The sequence below is a fragment of the Sciurus vulgaris genome (genome assembly GCF_902686455.1).
Source record: "Sciurus vulgaris genome assembly, chromosome: 12".
NCBI classification, from domain to species: domain Eukaryota; kingdom Metazoa; phylum Chordata; class Mammalia; order Rodentia; family Sciuridae; genus Sciurus; species Sciurus vulgaris.
Window position 1 is genome coordinate 30,236,246 of NC_136473.1, and position 18,227 is coordinate 30,254,472.

Here is an 18,227-nt window from a genome sequence, read left to right on the forward strand (position 1 = left end):
ACTGGAATTTGTGTGATGTTGCTAGTTAAAACTGAGACATTGGAATGGTTGTACCCACACTGAAAGTGTGGAATTGAAAAAAAAATGGGTTAGGATTAGGGAACTTAAGAAAATGACAAGCAAGCTTCTCTGTCTTGACCTGGGATCTAGATGAATAAATAAATTGCCTAATTTAAGAATTAGTGGTACATTGCTGGTGGGGCTGCAAATTAGTGCAGCCACTCTAGAAAGCAGTGTGGAGATTCCTTAGAAAATTTGGAATGGAACCACCATTTGACCCAGCTATCCCACTCCTTGGTCTACACCCAAAGGACTTAAAATCAGCATTCTACAGAGATACAGCCACAACAATGTTCATAGCTGCTCAATTCACAATAGCCAGACTGTGGAATCAACCTAGATGCCCTTCAATTGATGAATGGATAAAGAAACTGTGAGATATATATATATATATATATATATATATGTGTGTGTCTATATATATATATATATGTCTATATATATATATAAAATATATATACAATGGAATATTACTCCACCATGAAGAATGAAAAAATTATGGCATTTGCAGGCAAATGGATGAAATTGGAGAATATCATGCTAAGTGAAATAAGCCAATCTCAAAAAACCAAAGGACAAATGATCTCGCTGATAAGCGGATGATGACACATAATAGGGGATGGGAGGGGGGCAAGAATGGAGGAAGGAGGGACTGTATAGAAGGATAAGAGGGGTGGGAGGGGGGGAGAAAAAAATAACAGAATGAATCAAAAACTATTACCCTACGTAAATGTATGATTACACAAATGGTATGCCTCTACTTCATGTACAAACAGAGAAACAAGATGTATCCCATTTGTTTACAATAAAAATGAATTAAAAAAAAAAAGAAGCAGGAAATTGGGCTGGGACTGTGGTTCAGTTGTAGAGTGCTTACCTAGCAAGTGTGAGGCACTGGGTTCAATTCTCCACACCACATATAAATAAATGAATAAAATAAAGGTCTATCAACATCTAATAAATCCAAAAAGTAGGAATGTTAAACAAAAAAGGGATCACTATGTAAACCTAACCATCCTTTAACTATAAGAGCCCAAAACAAAAACATGAAGACAAATTTAGGTATCATACAAATAAGGAGGAACTAAATATTAGATACTACCATTGTTTATTCAAGTAGTATCTTACAGATAAAAGGAATAATTTCCAGACATAATAAATCTAAATGTGTAAGCACTTAATGTGCAATATAAAAATACATAAAACAATGCTTGACAGAAAAAGAAAAATATCAATAAATCCAACATAACCATGGAAGATTTAACATCCTCCTCTCAAAATGACTGATAAACTAGCTTTTTATAGTTTTAAGACTGTGGATGAATTAACCTGTTAATCTATCAGTAATATATAAAAAATAACAAAAATTCAGAGAGCAAATAGTTTATTAGTCATGTACAAAACTTTTATAAAAACTGACCATGATTCTACATCATGTGCAACCACAAGAATAGGAAGTTATACTCCATCTACGTATAATATATCAAAATACTTTCTACTGTCATATGTAACCAAAAAGAAAAAATAGAAAAGTTTTTCAAAAATAATAGGGAAAGAAACTGACCGTGAACTAAGTCTAAAAACAAGTTTCACTAAATACTAGGTATAAGGATCATAAACTATGCCTCTGAATAGACTATAATTGATAGAATTTAATAATAGACACCTAAGAGATGTTTAAGATTTGAAAATCTCATTTTAACAGGTTAAAAATGAAAATAATAAGAATCAGTAGATATTAAGAGTGAGACAGGATCTCACTAAGATGTTTAGGGCCTCACTGAGTTGTTGAGGCTGGCCTTGAACTTGCCATCCACTTGCCTCAGCCTCCCAAGACGCTGGGATTACAGGCCTGTGCCACCACTCCTGGCACAGCATTGCATTATTTTTTAATAACTTGTAAAGAAGTATTTTGCTATCTAATTAAATACAATCAAATTAAGTATGATCAAACCTTTATATCTATACGCCCAATTTATAGCACAGTCACAGGAAATACCAAAACACTAAAGTGCAAATTGAGCAACCTCACAAGGAAACAATCATATCGATCTAGTTTCTTCAACAAATTAATGTCATGAAAAAGAGAGAGAAGAATGTTTTATATTGAAATATTCTCTAGAGAAATGCCATATATTGTCATTGACTAAATCATAGCTTAAGGAAAATAACGATGAAAGGCATTGTGGGATCTAATGGAAACATTTAGATGAAGACCGATATTAAATTACTTTAGGGAATTATTATTAATTTGGTTACATATAATAATGATGTTTTGCTTATGTCAAAAAGTGTTTTAATTTTTAGAGTTGCATACTGAAATAATTAGGGGTAAATTGTTATGATTGTGTAATTTATAGTTTTAAATTTACCAAAAATAGATGGAACACATGATTTAATAATCAAATCTAGGTGACAAATTTATTTTACCATTCTGTTCATTCTTTCATATGTTTGAAATTTTTATAATAACACATGTAAAAAAGAAAAACCAAAGAAAATAGAAGCAGATAGGGGCTTCACTGTCATTTGATTTTGAAGGTACTAATGTGAGCCAGATCTCTGCCTGACAGTCTAGGCTATAGTTCTACTAAAGATTGCTTCCCAAATCTGCAGAATATATGACACAGAAAGATCCAGGCACAGATGTCATTCATCCCACAGTAAGAATGGCATTCTGCCTGGACAGCAACTATGCTGGTGATCATGACACTAACTGAACTAGGGAGTTAATGATTATCAGACATTTCTTCCTCTTGGTATTTTTAAAGTAACATTCCAACACCAACTTTTAGTCAAACAAATTTGGAAAGCTCTGTGTTTGTCATCTTTTCATTGCTATAACAACTGCAGAGAAAATGTTTATTTTGGCTTATAGTTTTAGAGGTTCCAGTTCATTATTAATTGGCCCTGTTGCTTTTGGGCTTGGGACATCATGATAGAAACACGCAGTAGAGTAAAACTGCTCAAAGCAGGAAGAAGGAAGGAAGGAAGGAAGGAAGGAAGGAAGGAAGGAAGGAAGGAAGGAAGGAAGGAAGGAAGGAAGGAAGGAAGGAAGGAAGGAAGGAAGGGAGGGAGGGTGGGAGGGAGGGAGGAAGGAGGCCCTGGGGTCCCAGAGATTCCTTCAAGGACATATCCCCAGTGACCTAAGATCCTCCCACTAGACCCCCACCTCTTAAAGGTTCCACTACTTACAATAACACCAGCCTGGGGACCAAGCTTTTAAGATGTGGACTACTGGAGAACATTTAAGATGCTATTTAAGAGAATCAGCATAGTTGGGGAGACAGTCTGGGATCAAATTGAAAACTTTCTGAACATACAGAATCGATATTTATATCCAGTTTTACTGACTTAGTTCCAAACCTGCAGAATGTTTTTGTTGTTATTTTTTCTGTCTATTCAAGTCCATCCAGTTTCTAAGCTTCACCCAACAGAAATTGCCATTCCTCTTCCAGAACCAGAGAGGTAGAGTTTGATATTATTTTGGCAAAAATTAAGCAGTCCAATTGTGATAGAGGCTATGAGGGACTTCCAAGTCACAGAAGAAGACAGGAAAATGAAAATATAATGTTGCAAAATGAAAAAATAAAAAAGATGGGGGTGTAGCTCAGTGGTAGAGAGCCCCTGGGTTCAAACCCCAGTACCCCTGCCCATCCCAAACATACACACAAAGAAAGAAAATGCCAGGCTCATATTCTCTTATTTAGTAATCAACAATCTAGAACAGTAGGAGAATCAAAAATTCTCCTTGGCAGCAGCACTTTAAAACAACTCAATTCCTGCAATGAGAAAAATACACAAGTCTAAAAGCCAGACAGAATTTATTTTTAAGAGTAGAAGAATTTCAGAAAAAGCCTAATACTTCTTTGTCTAGATTAGAACTTCATTAATAAGGAGTTATGACTGGGAGATGGGATATCTAGATGAAGCTTGGTACCAGGAATTGAACCCAGGGGCTTTAAATATATTATATATATTTATATACATATATATTTATATACACATATAAATATATATATATATTTATATCCCAGCCCATTTCATATATTTTATTTACAGACAGGGTCTCACTGTGTTTTTACAGCCTTACACTAAGTTGCTGAGGCTAGCTTTGAACTACCATCTTCCTGTCTCAGCTTCCCAAGCTGCTGGGATAATAGGTGTGCACCACCATGCCCAGCGGATGCAGCTCTTTTCTATATGTGCCTGTTACAGACAAACTGAGTATCCTCCAGTATGGGAGTTGGCTTACTAATAGAGCAGAAGAGCCAATAGCCTATGAAGAAACTGCAACACCTTTAATAACCTACATTTGGAAATAATATACCATGATTTGTACAATATTATATCAATCACACAATTCAGCCTTTTTCAATGATAGTCAAGGGCATGACTAGGAAGAGGCATGAACCATTAGTTGTCTTCTAGTGGGTTGACAACCATAGTCTTCCTTTGATTCAAGTCTCTAATGATTCAAGCCCCTTTTACACGTAAAATATATTTATTCCTTGCCCAAGGTCCCCAAAAGTTTCATATTATTAAAGTGCTGGCTTTAATTCTTCCTCTAAATCAGGTAAAAGTGTGGATGCACTTCTTCAGGTGCAGTTTCTCAAGAAAGAAACTAGTCAGCTGGACACTGTGGCACAAGCCCATAATCCCAGGAACTCTGGAGGCTGAAGCAAGAGTATCACAAGTTCAAGGACAGCCTCAGGAATTTAGTGAGAACCTTTCCCAAAATAAAAAATAAAAAGGATTGGGGATGTAGTTTGGTGATGTCACCCCTGGGTTCAATCCCTAGTACCAAATAAATGGACTAGTTATCCAGTCTACACAACCTTCATAATGGTGGGGCAGGTTGCTTTTCAGCTGACCTTAAAGTAGTATTATCTCATAGTAGCTAGATGTGCTCAATGTAATTACAAAAGTTCTTAAAAGTGGAAAAGGGACATAGAAGTCAAAGTAGCCTGATGTTAGTTGTCTGAGTCAAGCTTATAAATATCAAAAACACCATATTCAGTTTTGGAGACTGGAAAATTCAAGATTAAGGTGTGGGCAGACTTGATGTCTGGTGAGGGCCCCTCTGAGCTTCATAAACAGCACCTTCTTGTACAGAGTGGAAGGGAAGCACTAGCTCTCTGGGGCCCCTTTTACAAGAGCACTAATCCCAACCATTAGGGCTCCACCTCTGCGATCTAATCACCTCCACCTCCTAATACCATCATTGTGGGTGTTAAGACTGACCTTTTGAAGCTGGAAAAGAAAAGGAAATAAATTCTTTCTAAATCCCACAGAAAAAAGCACAGCTCTGCTGATACCTTGATTTCAGTCAGATAAGATCCCTTTCACTTCTGACCAACAGAACTGTTGATAATAAATTTGTGTTGTTTAAGCTGCCAACTTTGTGATTGTTTGTTATGACTGCAATGGAAAAATAACATACTCCCCACCCCCTATACTCTCTGGACCTACACATTTCCTATGCTTTCTTGATTAACCAGGTAATAGTATATGGTAGTCATAGTGTCTCTGGCTTCCTTAAAGGGCAGGGTAGCCCATTCTCAAATCCAGTTTTTATGCAATGATTTCAGTAAATGTTAGCCTTCTGAAATTAAACTCCCACTTTTCAAGTCCTCTTCCCATACATGGAACCAACTGGCCTACAGCTTTAATCCCCATTTGCATTCCAGTTCTTTTTCTGGTTGACAGAGATGCTAATTCAACTTGCTTACAAGTAGAGTTAAAAAGTTACAAAACCTTAGTGTTGCATCAAATTTTTATATAATGCCTTCTTTGGGTAAGAAAATGCCTTTATTTATGAATATCTTTAATGTGTCAGGAAGTATAATGAATACTTTGCATGCATTAATTTTCCCATTTATTACTTACACTATATGAAGTATATGTTATCACTATTTTAGAAAGAAAAAAATAGAAAGTTGTAATGCCAGTAAGTGCAGACGGTCTAAGGGTCTGGGTATGAGCCAGAGCCTAGCCTCCTAATGACTATATGTACTGCATCCTAAGATAATATGGCTCATAAGAAGCACATAAATGTATGTACTCCCCCTACCGCCAAATACAAATTTTAGAAAGCTAGACTCTGCTCTTTTGTTTTAAATTCAAAGACCAAACAATATTTAAGTTCTCTCTTTAATGGCACAAATAGAAACTTTCACAGAAATTAAAATTAATTATGCTGGTCAATGAATAAAACGTAGTCTGTTGCCCATGTACACTCCAGTCTCAAAAATTGGGGATGAAGATGCTATACCATTTACAAACAGATTGCTTGTTTTCCTACAAATAACTTTATTATTCTGCCTTACACCTGGTAGAGGTTTTTCTAATGTTAGTGCACTAACATACCATAATTTTTTAGATATTTCCAAGTCCTACTTGGTTTAGGCACAGATACAGAAAAGTTCTTACTCATGCGCAGATCTCTACAAGATAGGTGAGCTAGTTTTGCGTAATTAATATTACAAATTTAAGAAAATAGGTGAATGTTCTCCACCCTACAGTTCGTGCCTCTGATCCTCCAGCTGAGGCCAGAATAGTGCCCAAGTGCGGTTGTTGGTGGTGTTCCAAAAGGGACGCCCACACCCTCCTGCCCTCCGTGGGCGTGCCTTTACAGTATACAAGCCGCCTCACCAATAAAAACCTCCGGATAGCTGAAATAGCCGTTGGCACACTTCTGGTCCTTCCGTAACTCTTCCCACCCAACTTCCGCTTCCGGGGAGGTGACTCCCAGGCCCTCGGGCTTGAAGGGCGGAGTTAGAGAGGAGCCGGAAGCGGCCCCACTTCCGGTCCGGAAAACTCCTAGCTGCGGCTCTGACCCGGCTTGACAGGCGCGGTCCCTGCAAGTAGCGCTGTCGCCTTTCAGCTCTCTCCTGTCTAACCTTCAAGCTCCTTTGCCGTTGCCGTCCCGCAGCTCCTGCCTTCGAAATTGCCCCTTCCCTATGTTCCGAGGCAGGAGTCCTGTAAGCAAAGATCCGCCCGCCGGTACCCCATCATGTCCGAACTGACTAAAGAGCTGATGGAGCTGGTGTGGGGCACCAAGAGCAGCCCTGGTCTCTCCGATACCATCTTCTGCCGCTGGACGCAAGGTACCCTGACTGGGTTCTCACTTCCAGCCGCCTCTTCCTATGCCCTGCGAGAGTATAGCTGTGATGCCTTTCGCTCCAGACCCTCGCGAGCCCCGCACCCTGTCCTAGTACCCATGCTCGGCGCTAAAACAGGATTTTCTAGAAACGCCTTGCCTGCTTTGTGGGGAAAAGGTTGAGTAGGAGAGTGGTTACAGCTGCCTACTGAAGCGCCTCTTCCACCCACTGGCATGCCCTTCACCTGGGGAGAAGGGGCGGGTGGTCCCTTGCTGGGCAGTGTGTGACAAGGAAAGTGTGCCCTCTGCCCCGTGTCAGTGTCTCAGTGCTGTGGTCGTCTGAATCTTTACCCCCTAACAGATTTATTGTATTGGTGTTTGGTCTGTTTTTGCTCCCGACCAAGGTGTATGTTATCTGTGTTTGGTCTGTTTTTTGGAGGGCGGAGAGTCCACAGGAAAGTTAAAGGTGACTAAACCAGAAAGCTGTATTGTTGTTTGTATTTCAGTGGTTAGGCGTGGTACTCCGAATATAAACAGAATGCTGCTGGCTACTAAGTGTTCTCTTGGCCCAAAGTATTCCCGGTTTTAAGATAGTATCTGTTAGTATCTGATAGTTTCTGTTGCACTTAAAAGCGACTATGGATCACAGCACTTCCTGTGCAGTTCTCCTGTTACCCAGACAAGATTTTTGTTTGTATAAAAATTCTTACTAATACAAAAATAATGAAGTAAAAGTAACCATTTGTTTAATTCTCGCACTATTCTGGGCTCCGTACTGGGTCCTTTTTACTAATAGTTGTCCCGAATTCTTAAATTCTAATAGTAAAATAACACATTACTAAGGCGACTTAAATTATGATGAGATTAAGAGCATAGCCTTTGGAGTCATCAGTAATGTATGTATGTAAAACACTACTATTATTTAGAGAACAGCATGTTCTCAAAGGATTTGGGTGAATTTTTGGCATAGTAAGTAGAAATCCCTACTTCAAAATGTATGCTTTGTAACAAAAAATCAGAATTGAAGAACTCATTCCTTCTTTTGGATGTCTGTTTTAAGAGCTGTCAAAATTAAGATGATTTATTGCAATAAGTTGGACTACTTAGCCTATCATTCTAGTTTTCCACATGAGAAAAATGACTTGTGAAGGAATGAATTTCATATCTCATAACTCCCAACAGCTCTGATTTCATTATTTCCTTTGACTTTCTAAAGCCCACATGTATTTAGTTTAGCTCTTTTTACACAGTTATATCAGCTAACCAATATTTTGTAACATCACAGATTCCTGCATTTGCAGATTTTATTTTAAAATTTAACTCCCACTTTGACTTATTTATGTGAATAGTGGACAGCTCTAAAATACCCTAAATTGTGAAGGATTAAGAGAAATTTTACTTTGTAATCAGTCAATATTTAATAAGTATTTTACAATGTAGAATAAGGTAATTTTCAACCTTGTTTATATTGTGCAAATTCAAGGAAAATTTTAGGGAGACAATTCTAGTAGTACTTAAGAGCACAGTCTTTGGATGTGCTTAGGTTCCATTATTTAGTTTATTTAAGCCTCAGTTGTCTTCTCTGTAAAAATGCAAATAGCAGTGTCAACCTTACAGGGTTGTTATGAGGGTTAAAGATCATGTAAATATTTTGAACACTTCGCACAATATCTGATATACAGTAAATACTCAGTAAATAGTAGTCATTGCTATATAAAATTAAGAAGTGTTTGATTGTCGACTAGGCCCATGATCACACTGACTTTACCCTGACAATTACAAGAAATTATTTATTTAATGTGTAATCATTATTTTAAATAGAACTTTATAATGGCATATTAGAATGCTCTGCCAGCCAACTTTTAGTTTTGTGGAAGTTGCTTAAGGGGATTAAAAATTAGTTCACTTCAGATTATTTTGAAATCAGGGACTTTTTCCTCCAGAATGGCTATTTATATTGTGGAGCTTTAATTCTTCCAGGTCTTCCATTGGTCAAGATTTTAAGGCAATCAACATAATTTTTTAAGTCATCATCTCTGAGTCAGGTACTGTTCTTTGGTTTCGACACTGTTGTATTCATTCTGTCATTCTTAGAGGTCATTGCTAACTCTTGCTCTGGAAGTCATTTGGGATTGTGGGAATAGGCATAAATACTGCTTTACTGCATTAGTAATGTGACATCAACACTGGCTTTATTTTGTAGTCAATAGCAGTGTTTTGAATTGACAACTGCAATCTCAGTCCTTTGGAAGCAGGATATAGGTATAAAATATGTAGGGTAAATACAAAGTTATATCTAGAGCTATTTCATGTGAGATTGCATTTATTGGTCAAGTTAAATTATTTTGATATTGCTGCCAAAAACAATAAGCTGCAGCAGTGATAAATAGTTGTTTTTAATTGAATTGACCTTTTTAGATTATTCTCTTCTGCAAATATCATTTAAAAACTGGATAGGGGTTGTTATTTTGCCAGTTTTTATTTCAAAGACAAGAAGCCACTTAAAGGCTTGAAGCTGGTTTGTTTTTTAACTTGAAAATGTATTCTGTATTCTGTTTCCTTCCTGCTGTAATCACCTATAGTACTTTTTAAAGAAAAACACATTTTTTCACTTCTTTAGTTCTTTAGCACCATTCATTCTTTTCTTTCTACAAACTAAACCAGTGTTTCAGGCCCCTGCAGTTGAGACTTACTAGAGTATGAGGGAAAATAAACATAAGTTAAGCATATGTAGATGGTGAAAAAAAAATAGGGTATTCTGGGATGGAATGGCCTGAATGGGCCTACCTTTTAAGATGAGATTTGAACAAACATTTGAAGTCACTGATCTAGTAGTCATGCAGACATACGAAGAAAGTGTTCCAGGCAGAGGGAATAGTTATTCTAAAAGACAATGCATAATGTACCTTGCCTGTTGCTCAAGGACCAGAAAAAAGTTAGTGGCTGAAGGGGGTATGAGGGAAGGTAATAAAAGATGAGTGAAGAAGTAATAGGGCCCAAGTCATAGAAAGCTTTCTAGGCCATCATAAGGACTTTGGTCTTATTTGGAATGAAATGGAGGTCATAAGAAGGTTTAGAGATACCAAGTTTTTAAAGAATTGTTACTGTACTTGAAGATAGACTGCAGTGGATTAAGTGAGGCAGTAAAGTCAAAAAAGAGACAACTGCAGAAATTCAGGGGAAAAGATAGTTTGGCTTAGGGTAATAATAATGGAGATGATAGAAAGTAGTCAGGTTGAGAAATTCCAACAGTACCAAAACCAAAAACAAACTAGATTAAATAACAACAGAATTACTGTTATACTTAAAAACATTTGACTTATCGGAAATTATTTTCAAATTTGGCAGACGTTTTCTATAAAGCCTTAGTGACCTTTTTCTCAGTACTGTTTTAGCAAAAGCAGCCATACTGCATTTATAAAGCATATGAAGACAATTGCCAATCTATATTATAAATACTCAGAAACTATTTTTCCCTACTTCCAAGCTTTATTGTTTTATTGTTTTGAGTGATGTTTAGCCAGAAAAGGAAAAAGTTCTGCTATTTATAGCAGTTCAATGTTTTGGGTTTTATTTTTTTCGTGGGTGGGGATAGCGAGGTGGGACTGTGTTTGTTTGAAATTAGAATTCTAGGTTTTCAATATTGGACAATCTTTATTACATGAAATGAAAAAAAAAATGAAGAATCTGTTGAAAATATATATGTATGAAGTGTATTAAGAATTAAATCCTTTTGGGTTCAAATTTGAAAGTATGACTGGAATTTATTATAAAGTGATTCAATATTATTCTAAAGTAATAAAATTATATATCAGCATCATTAATTTTTTTCCCTCAAAGTGAGTATGCTGTGGATCACATCATTTCAAAGATTTTATTATTGGAAGCCTTTTATTTGAATATGGATTTTCCTTTCTCCAGTACACCTAAATCATAATTCATCTAACAGCAGATTTTTTAAAATTAATTTATAAGCACATATGACAAAATTAATTCCTTGATAATTTTAACATGTAATGTATTTTTATTAAAAGACTTTGAAGTATCTCATAGCATCATACTTTTATATTATGCTTTACAGTTTTTGAAACTCTTATTTAACCCTTACAACCCTGAAAGATAACAAAAAACAAGTGTAGTTGCCCTCATATTTTTTGATAAGGAAAGTAAGGTCCAGTTCAGATATCTGACTTAAACAAGATCATCTTAGCGTGTTGTAGTCAAACCAAGTCTTTCTATGGTCATGTGTACGTGGAATGCTAGAATTATAGACACCGCAGTTGTCAACTGGTTTGAGTAATATATATATGTATAATAGGTCATGAAAATGATACTGAAAAACTACAGAGGTTCATGGCTCAGGTTTAAATTACTTATGAAGTACACATCATGAAACATTTTTCTGTGATTTATAGTACTGTGACATGTGATATAAGATTATATATTTATGATCAATTTTTTTTTATTTTTATGGTCAGTTGTTAAATGGGCCATTTCAGATCCAATCAGGAAAAAAACCAGTTTATGATATGTTTATTACTTTTAAATGATAAGTTCAGTATGGAAACTCTTGTCAAGAAAAGTAACTCAATGTCCTAAGAAGTTCAAACTCAAAACCTTTAGGAGAAGCCTCCTTGGCATAGTCCTATTGTAGGATAAAATACTTAATTTCTATTTAGCTGATTTCATTTCAATTTAGGCCTTAATAGCCTTTGTCATTATCAATTAATACACTCAAAAATGTACAATTAAACAATTTATGTAAAGCATATCTACCTAGAATTTTCTCCTTGAAGTTTTAATAGCCAAAGTACAAAAGCAACTCATTATAATGTAGTTCTATCAACTCCACCCAGGCATCTCCAAAGTTGCATTATATTATTAGGATTTTTAAGGAAGGTTAGAGTCCATTACTAATTCACATTCATTGCATACACAGAAAGTTAGGCAGAGCCTTTTTTTTTGGTCTGCACTGAAGATGTACACAACCAGGGGCCCTTTCCTTATTGGGCAAACAGAGAAGGCCTCTTGACTTCACCTCTTGTTTCTAGGTTGGACCTTAAATTTGATTGTCTTAATGCAATAAACAACACTCTTAGTCGTACTTGGCCTTGCTACATTTTCCTATCTCCTAACCAATTTCCATTTCTCCATTTACCCTCTTACCTAACTCTCTCAGTCAACTGTGTACTGCTGGAGAAAATTCTCCAGCATCAATACAGATGTAATTAAATCCAAGTTGAGTCTTGCTACTTCTTAGTTCTTTATTCTTGTTAGTTTTCCTTATGTTTTTCAGAATTAGCATTTTCCTCAATTCTTTTTCTCATTTCCCTCACTTTGAATAAGTAACATCTGTTTATTTCTTCTTTGCCCATGTTTAAATCAGAAGCCTTCTAAGACTCATCTTGTGTGCTGGAAACCTTCACGTTTTTTGAGATCTTGTAAAAATTATTGAGGACTTTTATATAAATAATGCAAAATTAAGAAACCCCTGATTGGTTTTGCATTTTTGTAAATCTGTTTAACGTCCAGCTTGCTGGATAGCTGCATTCTCACATTCGCCCTCCCATTCAGTTTGTTGCAATATGTTGTTTTGGTTGAAGTGTATGCAGAATACTGGCTTCACACGGATTTGTAATTGAACAAGTTATTGTATTGCTCTTTTATAATAACCATGGATATTCTTTGATACTGTACCAAAACTAAACAGGCAATAGTCTTTGAAGTTGGCAGCCATATGGAAGCTGAAACTGGAGCAATGAACTTTCCTACTCAGTTACATTGAAATCCATTGATTGTTGTTTTAGTCAGCTTTCTTGCTGCTGTAACTTAAAGACTTGACCAGAACAACTATAGAGGAGGAAAAGTTTATTTGGGGGCCAATGGTTTCAGAGATCTCAGTCCACAGACAGCAGACTCCATTCTGCTGGCTGGAGGTGAGTATGGTGGAGGAATACAGCTCACATGTTGATCAGAAAGCAAAAAGAGATATTCCACTCATCAGATACAAATATAACCCAGAGCCAAGCCCCTAATTAACCACTTCCTCCAGCCATACCTACCACCCTTCCGTTACTACTCAGTTAATCCCTATTAGGGGATTAATTCAATGATTGGGTTAAGGCTCTCACAACCCAATCTTTTCTTCTCTGAACCTTCTTAAGTTGTCTCACCTGAACTTTTTGGGGGGACACTTCACATCCAAACCATAATAGTTGTTTTATACTTTGAGTGGCTCTCTTGCCTGTGCCTTAATTTGTAACAATGGATTGATGGTTAATTTAGAAATTATTGGTCTATTGGTTTGTGACAACCTTCTAATTCTTTTAGTTTGACTATTCTCTCCAGCACTGCAAGTCCCCCCCAACACTTCTCCACCCAGTGAGAGGTTTAATCCAGTAGTTTTATCTTTATTCAGGAGCATTTATAACAATTGACTGTTCTTTGCTTCTGATTTTTTTCTTCCCAGAACCTGTTGTCTTTTTCTCTTACCACTTATTTTTCTAATCTGTTAGTCTACATTGCTGACTCAGCCCCTGATCACTTCTTTTAATGTTTCCAACTTCATTACCTTTGTGTGTGTGCTCATTCATGGTAACTGACATATTTCAGAAGATTGGAATTGCCCTCTCTATTCCTAACTCCTGCCCTGAACTCCAGACTCATATCTCCTACTTCTTCTAAATGTTGCTAAAAGGTTTTACATTTTTTTTTTTTGAAACTGAACTTGGCCTTCGTAGAAACAGCCCCCTACCCCATTATCTTCCTTTTGAAAACATCAACAAGCATTGATTGAGCAATGGCAATACAACATACTGTGGAAAAACAGTCAAAATACCTGTAAGGTAAGGTGGACAATGAATAAATAAACAGTATAATTACAGATTACAATAAATGCTGGTTGTGCTGAAGGATGATAGGAGAGACTACTTAGATGGGAAATATTTCTCTGAGGAGTTAACTTAGGTCCTGAAGACTAAGAACAATTTAGAGAAGAGAGTAGGGGAAAGAGCATTTCATGCAGAGAACAGCTAATGTGGAAGCCCCAGAAAAAGACCTTGTGATGGTCTAAGGACCTAAGGTCATTGCATAGAATGAAAGGGTGTACTGAAGACTGGTTGAATTGATAGATCATTCTGAGTCTTTAAACTGTGAAAAGGATTTTGCATTTTATTCTAATTACAATGAGAAGCCATTCATATGTTTTAAGCAGATTGTGACAAAATCTAATTTTCCTTTCTAAAGTATTGTGGCAACTCTGGTAAATGGATGCGAATTAAGGAGTTAGGGAGGAAGTGGAAGATCTGGTTGAAAATTTTAACAGTATTTTAGGTGAGAAATGATGGCAGTTGAAATGGACATGCTTGAGATTCTTTTGGAGCCTTGAACCAAAGGGTGAAGCCTAAAAGATAAATCAGAATTTTTTAGAGAAAAGGTTAGGAGGTGTTTCAAACCCAAGAAATATCATTTACAGAGGGTGATAGAATATTTGAAGACCTGAAAGAAGCCCAGCATGCTTGGAGTCTAAAGAGGGAGAACTATTTGAGGCGAAGTAGGAGAGAGGGGCAGAAACCAGTTCATCCATGACCATATTAAGGAATTTAGACTGTGTGTCTGAAGTTCTAATCCAGGCTTATTTGGGAATTACCTGGTTAGTAGCAGTAATGGAAATTCAGGGAATAGATGAAATTGCCCAGGGAGAATGTATAGGATAAAAAGAGCATAGATCCTAAGGTGAGGACCAGGGGAACTTCTACATTTACAAGGAGCTGCTCAGAGAGATTGAGAAGAAATAGAAAGGGAAAACAGGGAACAAAAGGAACCAAAACTCAAGAGACAAAGATTATTCAGAAGTTCTGGTTATCATTGAGGTGATTCTCTGGGAGGTTTAGTAAGATTTGAAAAATAACCTATATTGGTCATTGATGAACTTGGATGAGAATGCCTTTGGTATAGTCATAGGTTAAAAACCAAATTGACGAGGGTTGGATAATGTGTGAGGAAAGAAAAGTGAGATACTGCATCTAGTGGACTGGGGAGCTTTGAGAGAACAAAAGGAGCAAGTGTTGACTGGAGTTTTTTAAAGTGTGAGATACACATTTAAAAGCTGCTTGGAAGAGAGACTGAAGGAAGAGAGAAGGTAGGAAGGAATGAGTGTTTCTTGTTTAAATTGTTATCACCATCTTAAGCTAGAAACCTCAGGCAGTTCTGATTTCTACTATAACAAGGCTTTGATCCACTTATGCATACTAATCAAATCTTGATTTTATCTTACATACCAATCAAATCTTAATTTTACCCCAAATATTGTCTAAAATAGTTTTTCTTCTCTACATGAATGTTGTTTTTATGAGGTTGGCACCATCTCTGTAGAGCTCTTGAAACAACCTTATTCCCATTCTGGTTCTTAAGAAAACATGAAAAAAAAATTGAGTGATCATATGACTACTCAAAGGTCTTGCCTGGTTGAGTACTGGTTTAGTCCTTTGCAATATGAACCTCTTGTCTTCTTCAGCTCCTCCCATTTGCCATCCCCTCCAGCTTACCTCATCCTACCCTTAGCTACATTAAATTTCCCTCTGATTCATAAAATTTCCCAACTTACAGTGCCTTTTCTTTTAATAAAACCATTTTCTTTATCTGAATTTCATTTGCCCACTCTTTTTCCCCCTCAGATTCTTATTGGAGATCAGTCTCAAAGTTATCTGTTATGACTTGATTCAGGCAGAGTGTATTGTATCGTTCATTAGCCACAGTATTTTCTTCATTCTCTTGTTAAAACCTTAACGTTTTCCTTTTGATAATCATCTCTTTGCATGTCTGTCTTCAGCTAGACTGTTGGCTTCTCCAGACTGATTGTAACATTCATGAGTACATCCTAGATGATTGGTATAATATCTGATGTTCATTAAATATGTGGTGGGTGAATGTCTGAGTTGTAATCAGAGTTGTAAAATAAAATTTGATAGATTCCTAGCATGTTGAATTTTAAGAATAAAAACAGAGACCTAGGGAGATGAAATGCTTTTCTCAATGTTATCCAGAAAATTACTGGATTCTGCAGACTTCTGGCTTAGGGCCCTCTGAAGATCTTCTCTAGCCACTGTCAATCAGTGTAGGTAGAATAATGTTTACATGAAGACAAAGCCAGTGTAACCACACTTATCATCTATGATGCCATTTAATTTTTAACAAAATGGGACTCAGAGATTGAAATAATAGGAAGATATGTTTGGAAGGAGTTCTAAAAATTCTGTTCAAATTCAGTAGACTGTCTAATCTTCCTTAGAACAAATTAAGTCAGGGGCTGAAGGTGTAGGTCAGTGGTAGAGTGTGTGCTTAGGTTCCTTCCTCAACATCAAAAAGTAAATGAAAAACTAAAAGTCAGATTTAGTGACTTTATGACATTTGCCAGTAAATGGTTGGATCTAGAGACTATCATGCTGAGTGAAATAAGCCAGTCCCAAAAAGCCAAAAGTGGAATGTTTTCTGATTTGTGGAGACGAACCCACAATGAGGGGAGGGGAGTGAAGGAAACAATAGAAGTAGTTCAGTAGATTAGACAATGGGAAATGAAGGGAAAGGAGTGACTTTAGGAAAAGGAAAGACAGTGGAATGAATCTGATATAATTTTCCTACATACATACATGAAAACATCACAGTGAATCCCACCATCATGTACATCCACAAAAACGGAATCCTAACTAGAATAAGATATATTCCATGCTCATATGATTATATCAAAATTGATTCTACTGTCATATATAACTAAAAAGAACCAATAAATAAAAATTTTAAGAGTTAGACTTAATGTCCCTTTATCACACTTTCTCTTCCTAAAGTGGTCCCTAGGTGCAAAATTGTGTGTGTGCACGCATGTATATGTATTCACTCATGTATTTGCGAGGGCTAACATTGATTGCATAGCTTTTTTCAAAGGGCTTTTTGATGCTCCCCAAAGTGAAGAACTACTATTGTACCTGATGACTTGTAGGTATTTGCTGTTCTTACAAGTGATCTTTCTTTAAACAAAGTACATGAAAGATTCTTTTAGCTGCTTTTTGAATTACATTTTTAATCTTTGCTACTTGCTTTCATTTTTAGGGTTTGTGTTTAGTGAATCAGAGGGATCCGCATTAGAACAGTTTGAAGGTGGCCCCTGTGCTGTTATTGCACCTGTTCAGGTAACATAGACTACTTTACCAACTCCTTAGAGGGACATATTCAAACGTTTCATATTTGGCATTTTGTTTTCTAATGTCTGTACTCTATATAATCATGAGACATGGTCAGTTAATTATTCTGCTCATATAGATTGCTATAAATATCCAAAATAAAAAGGAATTCAGAACATGGGTGAACATGGTGTACAACAGTACTCTTTTGTCTGTTTTCAAGGAAAAATAATAGGACTTCCCCAACTTTCAAAAAAGTAGGAATTGTTGATCTCAACACTTTTCTAATATAAAGAAAATATTGAGTAATAACATTTTATGCCTTACATAGGTACAGTCATAGTAATCAATACTGTTTTCATTTGTTCTTTGTATAAAAATGATTTTCTGAAAAAAGTTGAAGATATCTTAGATTTCATGGCCTAAAACTTAAAGTATTTATAAGTTGGCATTACATACTACTTCAGCTGTAGCTTTGGCCTTTTTATGTACACATAGCACCAAAGATAGGGCTTATCTGAATGTCATTGATTTTAAAAATCTGAATGTTTTTGAATTTGAAAGACTGATTTGCTATAAATTCTAAAATTGTTAAAGAATTTTCAGTTTACTGTTAATGTTTACAAGGTCTGTGAACAGCACTGCAACTTTAGAATTGTTAAAAAGAAGCTTTAATTTATTGCTTAAATTTTAATCATGTTTTTAAAGTATATATTTAATATTATATTTATTACTCCCTGGATATAAGTATATATTCCCGAACTGTCAGCTGCAAAGTAAATTTTTCTTCCAAACATTGTATTTCATGTAATTTTACATTATTAAATTTAAAATGTATTTCTGAAAAAGAAAAAAAAAATCTCTTATGGTGGATTCCAAATTGTGTCCTC

The 18,227-nt window shown here is 36.0% G+C and overlaps 1 protein-coding gene across 4 annotated transcripts in view; it reads left to right on the forward strand.

The window, feature by feature from the left end:
- Nucleotides 1-6,844: 6,844 nt before the first annotated feature.
- Nucleotides 6,845-18,227, forward strand: part of MINDY3 (MINDY lysine 48 deubiquitinase 3) — an 82,677-nt gene continuing 71,294 nt past the window's right edge. For all 4 annotated transcript variants that reach the window (XR_013758495.1, XM_079108182.1, XM_079108184.1 and 1 more), the window contains exons 1-2: nucleotides 6,845-7,169; nucleotides 17,267-17,346. Coding sequence is in view for 3 of the 4 variants with exons in the window: in XM_079108182.1 (XP_078964308.1) it covers nucleotides 7,076-7,169; nucleotides 17,267-17,346 (174 nt within the window). In the remaining variant the exon portion in view is untranslated. The remainder of the gene's footprint in view (nucleotides 7,170-17,266; nucleotides 17,347-18,227) is intronic.